Source organism: Acipenser ruthenus, chromosome 4 (genome assembly GCF_902713425.1).
Source record: "Acipenser ruthenus chromosome 4, fAciRut3.2 maternal haplotype, whole genome shotgun sequence".
Taxonomy (NCBI): Eukaryota; Metazoa; Chordata; class Actinopteri; order Acipenseriformes; family Acipenseridae; genus Acipenser; species Acipenser ruthenus.
Genome location: NC_081192.1, coordinates 20,437,797 through 20,452,733, shown reverse-complemented (window position 1 = coordinate 20,452,733; position 14,937 = coordinate 20,437,797). Strand labels below are relative to the sequence as shown.

The following is a 14,937-nucleotide window of genomic DNA, read 5'->3' as shown; positions in this document are numbered from 1 at the left end:
ATTTTAAATAGAAGGTCACTCAGCAGACAACCTTTTATAAATATAACATCAATTTAAGGTGTATGTGAATTACAAAAAAATGTGAGTAGTTTTATAAACATTCAACTGTTTCGACTGAAAGGTCATGTTTGAAGACATTGAAAAATACTTCTAGTCAAAACAGTTTAAATTAAATCTTCAATGCATTACAACATGTGAAATACACGTTTCTGACTATCTTTACATTAGTATGATGTATACTGTTCCTGGCAACATTTAAAATCACTTCTTTTGTTCTTATTCATTGTGGGAAGCAAAACTGTTCCCAAGATATCCCTGCATTTAGCTGGTTGACCCTCATTTATACAAGGTCAAGTCTTGAGACCTAATTTATTGAACCTCATTAAGCATTAATATTTTTTTTTGGGGGGGGGGGGGGGGGGTTGCAAAATGTCAGCCACACTAGTTGCTAAGCAGAGAGCTCAGTTCACACTGAAAGGTATGGTCACAAAGCCATTGACAGCAGTTTTCGGGCTGAACCCATCATACCTTCGGGCTGCTAAGTACTTTAATAAACAATATGCAAATTACACCAAAACATTTGTTAGTTTAAGAGGTTATAGGTTTTTAAATGTTACGCAGTATGTTTTGGTTCCAGAAATATGTCAATATTTTTAAATTAAGAACAGCTCTTAGAATGTCCTCTACAATGAATGTATTGCTTGTTCTGTAACAGTTTGGATTTAAGAAAGGGATGTACACTGCCTATTTGGCACTTTTTATGGTCTCTCCGAAAAAATCTAAATATTGTGGCCTGTTTTTTTTTTTTTTATATATATATGTAGAACACCTTGTAGTAGTTGCAATATACTAAACAATTAGCATTTATTTTACAAGGGACCTGCATTACTTTGCAAAACATGAACGTGAGAAAAAGTCAAGTTGATAAACCAAACCAAAACGTACTGTTCATTTTATTTATTTATTTTTTTCTATTCCTTTTTAGCTATCAGAAGGTCTTGGGAAGAATACAAAAAACAAGTGGAATGGTAGTCACAAAAATGTTAGTGATCCAGCCATTACCCTAGAAGCTAAAACCTGGTCTGAAGTCCCAGGAGAGACTACAGACCAAGGCGAGCCCACACAAGGGGATGTAACCCCTGTTAATACTGGGGAACCTCAGGTCGCTCTTGACTGGGAAAGGTACTGGAGCCAGTATGGTGAAGGACTTCTTTGGCAGAGCTGGTTGGAAAAGCATCTTGAATATTCTGAGGGTCAGTTGGTGGCCCCCTGGGATGACCCTGACTGTAAAGCTGAATGGGAACAACATGCGAATGAAATCTGTTGCCATTACTGGGAGCAGTTTCAGTACTGGGCCACCCAGGGTTGGACAGTAGATGATTCCTGTAGCAGTCTCACAGAAGCAGGAGGCGAGATAAATGAAACACAGCAGACAGTCTGCTTGAAAGAAAGTGAAGGCTTAGGCTGGGAGCCTCCATTCAGGGATTTCAGCGACTCACGAATGAAAGAGAATCCAGAAGTGAGCGAGGAGTATCTCGAAGAGGGTATAAATATGATTAGCCTTAATTCAGATGAACCAGAGCAGAATAAATCGGCAGTCATTCTAAGCCACAATACCTGCCAACGAACTAGTCCTGATAAAAGTGAATGCCAGGAGATCTTTTGTTCGGACCGGAATGAGCCTTGTGATGGAGGTAATCAAAAAAAACCTGCTTCATCAGGTGGAAACTCCAGTGCCCCAACAGGTTTGTATTTTACATGTACATCCTTGTATTATTTATGCAACAATATCAGACACAGCAGGCACTATACTCCAGTAATAAAATATTGCTCAATGTGGAGAGTCAGTTATCTTCCAAAGTAATGCCGGCTACAGAACATTTCTATTATCAACTGTGTACTGTAAAATAAAATGTATTTTTGTACTTGGTTATATTAGTGGAATCTTTCACTTTCATTGGGATTCCAAGTCCTGTTATCCCATAATAATGTGCTACCATATAGTTTGGATAAATAAAAAAAAAGCACACTGAAAATGGAGAATATATACCAGCGTCAGTGTCGCTTGCTTTGGGAGCTTGTAAGGTCAATTTTTGGAAGAACATTCATACAAATATTGATGGTCTCCATTTGTGCTCACAAACTAATCTTATATAATTACAGTAAGTCTGCATTTTATTTTAATTCAGGTACTCATGCGGGCCTGCTGACCACTTATTTTAATCACTGTAAATAACAATTCAAGTGTATACAGCAGAGTGTTTAAAGCTCAAGTGTGTGTATTAAACTATGACATGGCAAGCAGCATCAAGGCACTGACAATCATTATTAGGGATCTAAATTACCTTTAATCCAGAGTATGAGTAATTAAGCCAGTTAAGTTATTAGAGGTCTAATGTAAAATGTTGTGTACTTTAGTACAACTGTATCAGAAGTGTAATCTTTTGATTTCCTTTCTCGGCATGACATTTCCTTCTATATGTGGTTTTTGCTGTTCCATTTATATATTTAGAATAGAAATACCCAAATGCAACTCTCAAAAGTTTAGATTAGCTGTCGTCTTGCAGCACCACAGCACAACTGAATGAGTCAGGCAGATCTTAAAATATTGAGGGGTCTGAAAATAATGTGATCACATCTGTGGCAGATGGTCCACCTGATTGGTCCCAAAAGATAATCTAATTCCAATTCAGCCCACAGTTCAGCAAAAAGAGCATGGCAATAATTTCTGTAAATATACCCTTTGGTAGTCAGATTAAATATAACACAACGTTGGTACAAAATATTTAATTTTTGGTCATCACTTGTAGGCAAAAATCTTAAAGTTGGGTTTATGCACGTACTAATATGTATAAACTCAGCTTTACCACCAAGTCCACCTTTTGCAGCACCCTATTGTTTACTGTAGTTTACCCATCCATGTACGCACTAGGCCCAGCAAATTGTTTGTTTTGTTATTACATTATTTGTTGTCAGGATGTACTGTACAGTATATGGTAACTTTTTGAAGCATCCCTGTGAGGGGAGCTTGTACTATGAGTTTGTTAACCAGCAGCCGCCCACTTGCTACTTCAAATATCTCATAAACCATTTAAGCTGGTAACTTTGAGTTTTGTAGAAACTCTTTTGAATCTAATGATACCCTTCACTTTGACCAGACCTGGGATGGGTGCCATATTGGGGTTATGAGACTTTTTGAATTCTAGTTGATAAAGACCAAACGCTTTGTCGTTGGTACACATACTGTATCTATTCTGTGATTCCATACTGTCCTAATGTTTGGTACGAAACTGTATCCTTTGATTATTTATTTTCTTCCATTACCAGTGTGGTCTGTAAAAATGAACCCTTCAATGCTGCATTGCTTTAAACTCTGGCTACAGTATATACTGTTAATGATAAATACCACATGCTTTGACATACAGATGGAACACAGTTGTATTTTATGATTCTCTCAATAAAGTGAAATTACAGGTGGTGTCCAGTAAACATTATCAAAATATAACGCACACCCTTTTACACATTTTAGAATCGCTGCATCGCTCCGAGTCACTCTCAGCCAAGCTGATGTTACAGTCGAGCCCTTGTTTATGTTTGATAATTACAACTCTTTGTAACAAATTTAGATGAAAAAGATAGATGTCTAAGATCCAACAAGATCAGGCTGCACACAACTTGGCATGGGTATAGATTAGGTGTATAGAGCCCCCTATATTACAATATAGTCCATGGTAATTGTTTCTGAACCTATCTATGTTTTATTGCTTTGCAATGAATGTGTTTCTTTAGTGGCAGTACTAGAGAGTTAATTTAGTTAGTTTATGTGATAATGAATTGTGTATTTTACCAGTAAAAAAATAATGTGAGCCATCTATTACTAAATGCATCTTGTGTTTGGCACTAGATCCACAGCAAGTCCCTAGAATGCTGAGTCGTAGAGCAGTGGTACAGGACAGTCATGGGAATGGAGAAAAGGAAGGTGAAGATGATGACCCTCCAGAACAGAAACAAGCCAAGATCAAGCGCAGGCAAGTAGTTTAAAACAAAAACTGTGTGCACTTACCCCAAACACAGGTAACTGAAAGTCATACAGTCATGTGTTAATATTGTAATCAAATATACTTTCATCTGGAATGTGGTGCCTTGTGACAAATTGAAAATTATTACCCTAATATATGAGTATTTTTGAGAATGTCTGCTTGCTGTATATAGACTGCATGTTATATAAAATGTGTGCAATATGCAGTACTTTGGTTATACTATTCTATATAGTGCAATATCATGTTTTTGCAAGCATTGTGAGTTATACCAGCGATGTAACCTAAGGCTTCTTGTCCTGGTTATTTATTCATGGTGTAAGCATTACATTAGGCTATTCCAGAAATGTTGTTACCTTCAACTTGCATTGAATGCACAGGAAAAAGAACGGCTCAAAATTTATGTATTAATGCAAGTAGGTGCAGTGAGCAGTTTAAACTTAATGCTGATTGCAAGGAGTAACATGGATTTTGTTTATGTTTCTTTCATTACAGTTAAAATGAGTAATACATCATAACAACAATCCTATTTATTTTGAATGCATGTTGTGCAAGCCACTAATGTATTTTGCAGGGTGGTAACAACTAAATTAACAACCCATTAAAGACTTAACCTATATCCAACTGTGACAGAGACTTCCTTTTTACATATTTTTGAAGGTGTCAATAAAAAGTGCATGCAAAAAATAACATATGTGTACCTGTAAGATTTTTACCTGAATAATTATGCGTGAATATGTTTAGGATTTTTTTTTTATATATATATATATATATATATATATATATATATATATATATATATATAATAATAAAATCAAATGGATTGTGAAACATCTGCTTTGTTTAAACCTAGACTGTAGCTATAATGACCTGTACCCTATCATACAAGAGCTATTTGTGTTTTTTCTATAAAACACACAAATGGTGTTCAGCAGCAGTGAACTTTATTTTGCATGATACTCCATAAAACATGTGAAGAGTAACTCGGCACTTTAGGCAGATATACTTTGCCACAGCTGGCACAACAACAAGGGTTCTGGTTTCGGTAATATTTTTTGAGTAAGTACCTTTAAATGCTGTTTTTTTATTTATTTTTTTCATTGCCTTGTCTTTTTATGGTCACATCAATGATTGTCCATATACTGTAGTTGGCACTTCAAGGTATCTTCTGCCAGTCTGCAACTAAGGTCCAGAACTCAGTATACAATGCATTGGATCACTCGCTTCTATGTGGACGAGGTTCTCAGGTTCCTCCGGCTCTTGTATTGAATGTTGATATTTTTTGTATCAGAATCCAATAGGTTGTGTCTGTCACCATAGAATCATTCTTGTCGGCTCCTATTCCTGATTTATATAATGTATATTTGGGAGACTGCATATCCAAATCTATTTTAAATGGCACACTTACATTGAGAAATCAAGAAGTTTTTCCACATACTGTCGTTTTTAACATACCTTAATATTACCACCTTTTCCTACCATTTGCTTACCCCTAGGCTTTAAATACAACTGTCCAGTTTTCTATACATTTCTTATTCTGCATGCTGATTATATATATCATGGTAATTTATATTTTTAAACATACTGATAGCTCTGATTTTGAATTTACAGTTGGGCAGGAGATGTTTCTTACTGACATACTTAATCTAAGTACTATGAGGTGTTCTGTAAGCCAGCGAGACTTGAAACTGCATCTTGAACATACATACAGTACCAATAGCAATTCTAAGGAAAATCAGTGTTTATAGCCTTGGTATTATATTTTTCACTTTCTTGGATACAGCCATGAACTGGATGCTGAGGAGAATCCTGGTGTGACTTTGAAAGAAGCCTGTGAGGTACTGGGTCTGAAGTGCGGTGCAAAGCAAAAGTAAGAACCGAGTTTTATTGTATCATTTAAAAATGAAACAAAGATACAATTTAGGAAAGTAACAAAATGGCTTTTTATCATTTTGTAATCTGACCTAACTGAGGTTAACCTTTTTTTTAGTAGTATATAACTTTATTGTATTGAAAGTTAAATAATTGCAAAAGGAAATGCTATCTTTTTAAAGATTGTTTTTTATTTTTTTGTATGATTTTATGCAGTTTTCCATTGACATGTCAAATTATTTTGTGACTTCTGCATCTCTGATTTATGCCACCAGCAAAAATGAAGTGATGCTCATATATTTTTTTCTTGTTGTTTAGAATAGAATAAAATTGACACATTTATATTTATATATATATATATATATATATATATATATATATATATATATATATATATATATATATATATATATAATATACTGTATATATACACACACACACTGTTGTGCAAAAGTTTGACACATTCAGAGGTTACAATATATATCGATGTTATGAGCATCAACAATTTACTCAAAGCCTCTGCTAGTGTTTTCCACTATTAACAACTTTTATTGTTATCAATACAGCTTAGTTTGGGTGAGAAGAAACCAAGCTTGTCATTTAGCAATCTTTAATTCACATTGATCAGAATCTTCAAAAACGTGTGATCACAACAACTCAAAATAAACTATACATGAGCAGCTAATATGAAGTGTTGTAGTAGCTAAAAAAAAGTGATAATTCCTGTAGAGGAAAATCTACTTTAACTTTGACCCATTTGACTCCTCAAGACCATCACTTTCAATTCAAACACAAAATGTCTTGTTGTCAATCACTCGACAACACCCACAGTACAGAAATGTTCATTAAGGATCAACAAAATGAGAATATGTTAAAAAAAAAAAAAAAAAATGTAAAGCTGGTACATTCCTAGCTCAGAGAAACTGGAGAGGAACAGGAAATTAAACCAAGGTAAAGGCAGTCATCCAAATAAAGCTGAAGCACTAATGAATAACGACATAGAACGTCTGTACAGCACTGAAACACTACGTTAAAAAAAAATCCCAACTGTACTGCTGAACCTCATCTTCTTTAATATTAGCTCCATGTATTATAAAAATAACAGACGGGCCTCTTCAATGAGTTACAGGAAAACAATTCCATCTCGGGTTTCTGTGACAGTTTATAAATTACTCGACCTTCGGTCTCGTAATTTGACGTCACATAAACCCTAGATGGAATTATTTTCTTGTAACTCACTGAAGCCCATCTACAGTGCCTTGCAAACGTATTCAGACCCCTGACCAATTCTCTCATATTACTGAATTACAAATGGTACATTGAAATTTTGTTCTGTTTGATATTTTATTTTAAAACACTGAAACTCAAAATCAATTATTGTAAGGTGACATTGGTTTTATGTTGGGAAATATTTTTAAGAAAAATTAAAAACTGAAATATCTTGCTTGCATAAGTATTCAACCCCTGTGCTGTGGAAGCTCCCAGTTTACACCGATGAAAGAAATTGCCCTAACGAGGACACAATTACCTTACCATTGGCCTCCACCTGTGAACCATTAAAGTTGCTGTTACATTTTCTGGATAAAAACCCCACTGTTGAAGGATCATTGGTCAGGCTGTGAATCTGAAGGAAAATGAAGACCAAAGAGCATTATATAGAAGTTAGAGATAAAGTAATACAAATTCATTGATTAGGGAAAGGGTACAAAATAATATCCAAGTGTTTGGATATCCCAGTGAGCACAGTTGGACCAATAATCAGGAAGTGGAAGCTGCATCACACCACCCAGGCACTGCCAAGAAAAGGCCGTCCCTCAAAACTCAGCGCTCAAACAAGAAGGAGACTTGTGAGAAGCCACAGAGAAGGCCAACAGTCACTTTGATGGAGCTATAGAGTTCAGTGGCTGGGAGTGGAGTAATGGTGCACCAGTCAGCCATATCAAGAGCTCTGCATAACACTGGCCTGTATGGGAGGGTGGCACCTGGTGCAGGGGATAATTATAAAACAATTAACAAAATCTAATTAAACCATTAAACAAAAACAACTTCAGGGAGGAATTTAACCCTCTCCCTACTCACAATATATATATATATATATATATATATATATATATATATATATATATATATATATATATATATATATACACATATATATATATATATATATATATATATATACACATATATATATATATATATATATATATATATATACACATATATATATATATATATATATACACAGACGTGCTCAAATTTGTTGGTACCCCTCCACAAAAAACGAAGAATGCACAATTTTCTCTGAAATAACTTGAAACTGACAAAAATAATTGGCATCCACCATTGTTTATTCCATATTTAATAGAAATCAGACTTTGCTTTTGATTTTTTATTCAACATAATATTTATTGTAAATAATAAAACAAATGAAAATGGCATGGACAAAAATGATGGGACCGCTAACCTAATATTTTGTTGCACAACCTTTAGAGGCAATCACTGCAATCAAACGTTTTCTGTAGCTCTCAATGAGACTTCTGCACCTGTTAACAGGTAGTTTGGCCCACTCTTCCTGAGCAAACTGCTCCAGCTGTTTCAGGTTTGATGGGTGCCTTCTCCAGACTGCAAGTTTCAGCTCTTTCCATAGATGTTCGATAGGATTCAGATCAGGACTCATAGAAGGCCACTTCAGAATAGTCCAATGGTTTGTTCTTATCCATTCTTGGGTGCTTTTAGCTGTGTGTTTTGGGTCATTATCCTGTTGGAGGACCTATGACCTGCGACTGAGACAGAGCTTTCTGACACTGGGCAGTACGTTTCGCTCCAGAATGCCTTGATAGTCTTGAGATTTCATTGTGCCCTGCACAGATTCAAGGCACCCTGTGCCAGGCGCAGCAAGGCAGCCCCAAAACATAACGAGCCTCCTCCATGTTTCACTGTAGGTATGGTGTTCTTTTCTTTGAAAGCTTCATTTTTTCATCTGTGAACATAGAGCTGATGTGACTTGCCAAAAAGCTCCAGTTTTGACTCATCTGCCCAAAGGACATTCTCCCAGAAGGATTGTGGCTTGTCAATATGCATTTTAGCAAATTCCAGTCTGGCTTTTTTATGTTTTTCTTTCAAAAGTGGAGTCCTCCTGGGTCTTCTTCCATGGAGCCCACTTTCGCTCAAAAAGCGACGGATGGTGCGATCAGAAACTGACGTACCTTCACCTTGGAGTTCAGCTTGTATCTCTTTGGCAGTTATCCTTGGTTCTTTTTCTACCATTCGCACTATCCTTCTGTTCAATCTGGGGTCGATAATCCTCTTGCAGCGGCGCCCAGGGAGGTTGGCTACAGTTCCATGGACCTTAAACTTCTTAATATTTGCAACTGTTGTCACAGGAACATCAAGCTGCTTGGAGATGGTCTTGTAGCCTTTACCTTTACCATGCTTGTCTATTATTTTCTTTCTGATCTCCTCAGACAACTCTCTCCTTTGCTTTCTCTGGGCCATGTTCAGTGTGGTGCATACAATGATACCAAACAGCACAGTGACTACTTTTCTCCATTTAAATAGGCTGAATGACTGATTACAAGATTGGAGACATGTGTGATACTAATTAAAGAAACGAATTAGTTTGAAATATCACTATAATCCAATTATTTATTATCTTTTCTAAGGGGTACCAACAAATGTGTCCAGGCCATTTTAGAATATCTTTGTAGAATAAGCAATAATTCATCTCTTTTCACAGCTTCTTTGCTTTATTCTGTGACATACCAAAGGCATGCAGTATACATGATAAAATAGCTTTTAATTTCATCACTTTTCAGGAGGAATGAAGCATTATTTCAATGAGCTGTAAAGGTACCAACAAATTTGAGCATGTCTGTATATATATATATATATATATATATATATATATATATATATATATATATATATATATATATAAACATACATTTAAACTAGAGGTACCAGAGTTAAAATATAATTCATTAGTATGATAAATTGTTTGCTGTATCAACCAAAGTCTAATGATTAGCCTATTTTTCATTAAAATATTATATTGTTGTTTCTCCTATTAAACAGACCTTTCAGTTCCACTTGTGGTCTTTTTATCTAGATATTTTCTCTTTTAAAAATAAATAAAAATGTAACTTTAATTCTGAGAGGATGTGCATTTGATAATTGGAAATAACACATTCCTGAGTGAATGTATTTTTGCCTGATGAGTTCTTATTCTAGCTATCTTCTTCATCATAGGTTTGGAAACATTCCCAACTTTACAGATTGGAAGGTGCATTACCATGAAAAGGGTGCTGAATCGAAGTCAAAGCTCCTGGATATGCATAGGCCTGTCAGAAACAAAAATAAGCATGTCTTTTTTACGGAAGAAGGTGAAATCCTGACCCCCAAGAAAAGCAAAACGCTCAATAAGGTATGGGTTTATATACATTTGGAGGGGAACACTGTACGCTAAATAAAGTATGGGTTTATATACATTTGGAGGGGAACACTGTACGCTAAATAAGGTATGGGTTTATATACATTTGGAGGGGAACACTGTACGCTAAATAAGGTATGGGTTTATATACATTTGGAGGGGAACACTGTATGCTAAATAAGGTATGGGTTTATATACATTTGGAGGGGAACACTCTACGCTCAATAAGGTATGGGTTTATATACATTTGGAGGAGAACACTCTAACAGTGGTTTGAGCCATTCTAGTCTTTAGTAAAGGCAGCAATTTGTTGTTTTAAAAAAAATACATGAAATGTACACACTACACATAGAAAAGAAAAAAATACAGTATGTGTGGGTGAGAATTGAAGTATGCATACTTTCAACCATGCAGTTATACTGCTAAACATGTCATTACAGCCATGAAGTTATTCAATTGCATCAGTTTCATTGGATTAAATATGATTTGGTTCAGTTCAAACCATGCATGTTACTTAAGTTTCAGTACAACTGTCCAACAATTAAGTACATTAAATACCAATAATACTTGCCTTCAGCCCAAGAATGGTCCTTGCACCAGCCAAGCCTCTGCTCACAATATCTGCTTTTTTAAAGATGGGCCAAGAATGACCTGATAAGAACTACAATGCGTTCAAACGGTGAAGCTACTTCTATATCAATCTAGCTTGATGAAACTGTGCATGACCAATTGTTAGGAAATTGTATTCCAGTTGGATGTAGGTCATAGTGAGAGGCTTATTTAATAGTATGAATACATGTTAACTAGGTTATTTATATCCTTTGTAGGGATGGTGTATGTCATTGTTTTTTCAATATTTTTTTTCATGGAGATTATTTCTTGCTTCATACAGTAACTGCTTTTGTGCACTCACCACTGATTTCTGAAACTCTTCCCTGCAATTTATGTTTGGCTGTTGAAGCTATAATTAAGTCACTGCAGACCTGTCCTCAGAGGGGGTCTCATTTAGGTAAGATGCTGCGTATCTAACTGCAACATTTCTGATTCTCTGAAGCTGAAGTGTACTACAGTGCTACCGTGTTATAATGCGGTTGTCGGGGTCCATAATTAGGAGACCGTGTTATTTGTGTTTCGCCTTATAACAAATATTGGCTTTTTTGTTCCCGAAATGATTTACAATGCCCACAAGTCAAATTAATATTGTAGCATACGTTGGAAAATGAAGGAAGGAGACGCACACAATTTCAGGTATTCAAATCCACGGTTTACTGGGACGATTATTCCCTTGGCCACACAAAAAACAACAAACAGTCTTGCAATCTCACAGCAGCACATTCACACAGCACATTCCCTATATGCTTTCATGTCCCCACCTCCCTGGATGTCACCTACTAATCCTGGCTGAGGCAGGCTTACTGCTTCCTTGCTAACAAACACACAGACACACACACACACACACACACACACACACACACACACACACACACAGGGTCCATAGACCAGTCCTGCAACAGTATAAATCCTGGGTTGTTACAATATATACAATATACACCTCTCTTATTTAAATTGTCTATTTTTTATAATAAATGTTGTAAACTGTAAAGAAATAACACAGAATCCAAGGACGTGTATACATATTGTTTCGTAACATTAAAGGACAGTTTGTTTTTACCTAAAAAAAAAAAAAAAAAAAGAAAATACAGTGTAAGCACAAGAGCTTTAAGTACTATATGTCCCAGTTTTAACTTAAATCCGTTTAAATATGGTAGTGTATAAACAACAATAAAACATCACCAGGGTCACTTAATTAAAGTATCTGGAACATTCACCCAAAGTTTGTGAGTCAGATTGCATTATGTGGGAAATGGGAGCCATGACTTTACAGTTATAACCGATTCAGCACTATAACAGGTCGCAATATAACGGGGGTAGCACTGTATTTGGACCTGAAGACTGCAGTTAGTGGTTTTTGCCAACCTGATTCCTAGATGGAATTCAAGTAGTGTGAATACATCATCTTTTTTTATCTTCAATTTAAGGAGTGATAGTGTGATATATTCAACTGATTTAAATGGTGACAAATATAAATGGTGTTTTAAAAAAAAGTAAACATATACACTGAAAAGGGTTCTGTGATCCTTTTACAAATCTGGGTACTTGTGCTCTATGTTGTAACTGTTTCTGCCAGTGAAATGGCAGTTGATTCTGAAGCCTTTCTGTAGAGAAAGAAAAATAAGCAGACAAGCACCACTGTGATATCGATCTCCCTGTAGGCACCAACACAAGTGCCAAAATGGATTCACAGCAGGAATTCAAAGGGTTCTCTCCAGAAAATAATTGCTAAGTCTTGGTCAAGACTAATCTCTCTCTCTCTCTCTCTCTCTCTCTCTCTCTCTCTCTCTCTCTCTCTCTCTCTCTCTCTCTCTCTCTCTCTCTCTCTCTCTCTTCTCTCTCTCTCTCTCTCTCTCTCTCTCTCTCTCTCTCTCTCTCTCTCTCTCTCTCTCTCTCTCTCTCTCTCTCTCTCTCTCGGTAGTGCTGTCCTAAAATCGCCCTTTAAACCCTATGCATGCATTAATTCTCCTGCTGTAAGAATAAGTAAAACATCCACATCTACTTAACTTTATTTTTGTAACTCTCATAACGGTAGAACTTGCTGGAATACAAAAAGGCATGCCATTTTCTCCAAAATACCACTATTCCTAGGTTTTGAACACATTGTCAGAAGCCATCATTAACTTCACCCAGCAGTCATAACTGTTTTATTTTTCACGTTTATCTAATCCATTTTGTGTTTCACGGATTCTCAGGTACAGAGGTTCTTAAAACAAGCTGAGAATGAAGCAGCAGTAGATTTTTCTGATTGCATGGACTGCGAGTTGTCTGCAAGCAGCGATTCAGAAGAAGAGGGCTGCTCTAAAAGAGAAACGCCTCTGCTGGTAGAGTTGAGACATCAGGAAGGCCATGCTAATGTTCCTTTAGCCTGCCTGGAAAACAGCAGCAGCAGGAAAGGAGGACATAGCCAGCAGCAGGTTTCGCAGATCGGTGAAGAACCACAGCAAGACTTGGGCATCCCCTGCCCCATGGAAGACTCTGAAGGGAATGAAACTCAACAAAAGCGGATATCCTTGGGTATTCTAGACTGTCTTGTTTCTGATGCCGTTGAAAAGATCAATGAAGGTACATTTTCCTAATACCGGACACAGTTCAACAGGGTTATATATATAGTTTGAGAAAAAGGAAAACTGCTGTGTACCAAAATGATCAATAAGAAAAAAGGATATTTCAGGTACTTAAAAAGGTAGAATAATTGATTACAAATCAATTATCAGGACATTTCAGACTACAAGTCCTTCATCGGCTGAATACAAAAAAACAGTGCTTTAAGAAGTTGATTTTGTTTGTATTTTATCAACTTCTTAAAGCACTGTTTTTTTTGTATTCAGCCGATGAATGACTTGTAGCCCGAAACGTCCTGATAAGAGCATGGTGCTGATTGGATAGACACACTCTTTGGAGACTTCAATTGCAGTTCAACAAAAGTGGTTTTATTTATTTTATCTGTTTGTTTTGTTTATTTATTAATAAACAAAACAAACAAAAACCTGTCTTCATGAAGATAATAACTGCACACTTTGTAGTCGGTCCCAAACTAGCATAAAACAGCTAAGCTGTTTCCCTGTTTACACAAAAACACACTGGTAAGATGGTACACCACACAGTTGTTATTTCTCCTATTACAGTAATACACACCACTCCTGTTCTCTTTCTCTTTGTCTTTCTCCACACTGTTCTCACTCTCCTGACTCCAGATACACCCACACAGTTTGATAACAAAGGAGTATTTGTTTACAGAGTTCAATTTCATTACATACAATTAATAAATTTACAACAATTGCAATAATACAATTACCTAATTGTATTTGATACAGGTGTGTTGTAAGCGTCTCTCCATTTGGCCAATTGATGACACCTGGGGGGCCAGTACCCTGCTACTACAGCATTTACCGTTTATAAGGGATCAGGGCTTTAGACATTCTGAAGCTCACATATTTCCCTACTGTAACACCACACACACACACACACACACAAATCTATCTATCTATCTATCTATCTATCTATCTATCTATCTATCTATTATTTTATTCACCAAAATATCTAATCAAATCCATACGATCATTGTTTAGCTCGGAGGCAGGTTAAACTGAATGCTGTTCATTTAATACATCAAAAATGGTATCTCTAAATGAAGGCATAGTCAGTACAGAGAATAGAGTCCTTTAAAATACTGAGTTTTAAGTCACCAAGGTTTGATGAATTATTTAAAGATAACTCTTGATTACCAAGTTAAATAAAATATATAACATGCATTACTTTATTCCTTGGCCACTATAATCCATATCTTCTAAGAAAACTTGCATAGATGATGGATGCAGCCAGTACACTTCTAGAATAAAAATATGAGCAAATAAAAAACAAGTTTTATACTAATTTGAATTATTGCTCTAATAGGCCATGTTTATTCTTTTTATATTTGTGTGTAATTCCTTATGTAAATGTGCATTTTTGAGATTAATGAGAATGAAACCTTTACTTGTC

General features: G+C 35.9%; 1 protein-coding gene across 2 annotated transcripts in view; it reads left to right on the top strand.

Moving 5' to 3' along the window:
- Positions 1-14,937, top strand: part of tgs1 (trimethylguanosine synthase 1) — a 41,348-nt gene that overhangs the window by 11,334 nt on the left and 15,077 nt on the right. For both annotated transcript variants that reach the window (XM_059022174.1, XM_059022173.1), the window contains exons 4-8: positions 986-1,745; positions 3,905-4,028; positions 5,821-5,907; positions 10,161-10,335; positions 13,149-13,518. In XM_059022174.1, the coding sequence (XP_058878157.1) occupies positions 986-1,745; positions 3,905-4,028; positions 5,821-5,907; positions 10,161-10,335; positions 13,149-13,518 (1,516 nt within the window). The remainder of the gene's footprint in view (positions 1-985; positions 1,746-3,904; positions 4,029-5,820; positions 5,908-10,160; positions 10,336-13,148; positions 13,519-14,937) is intronic.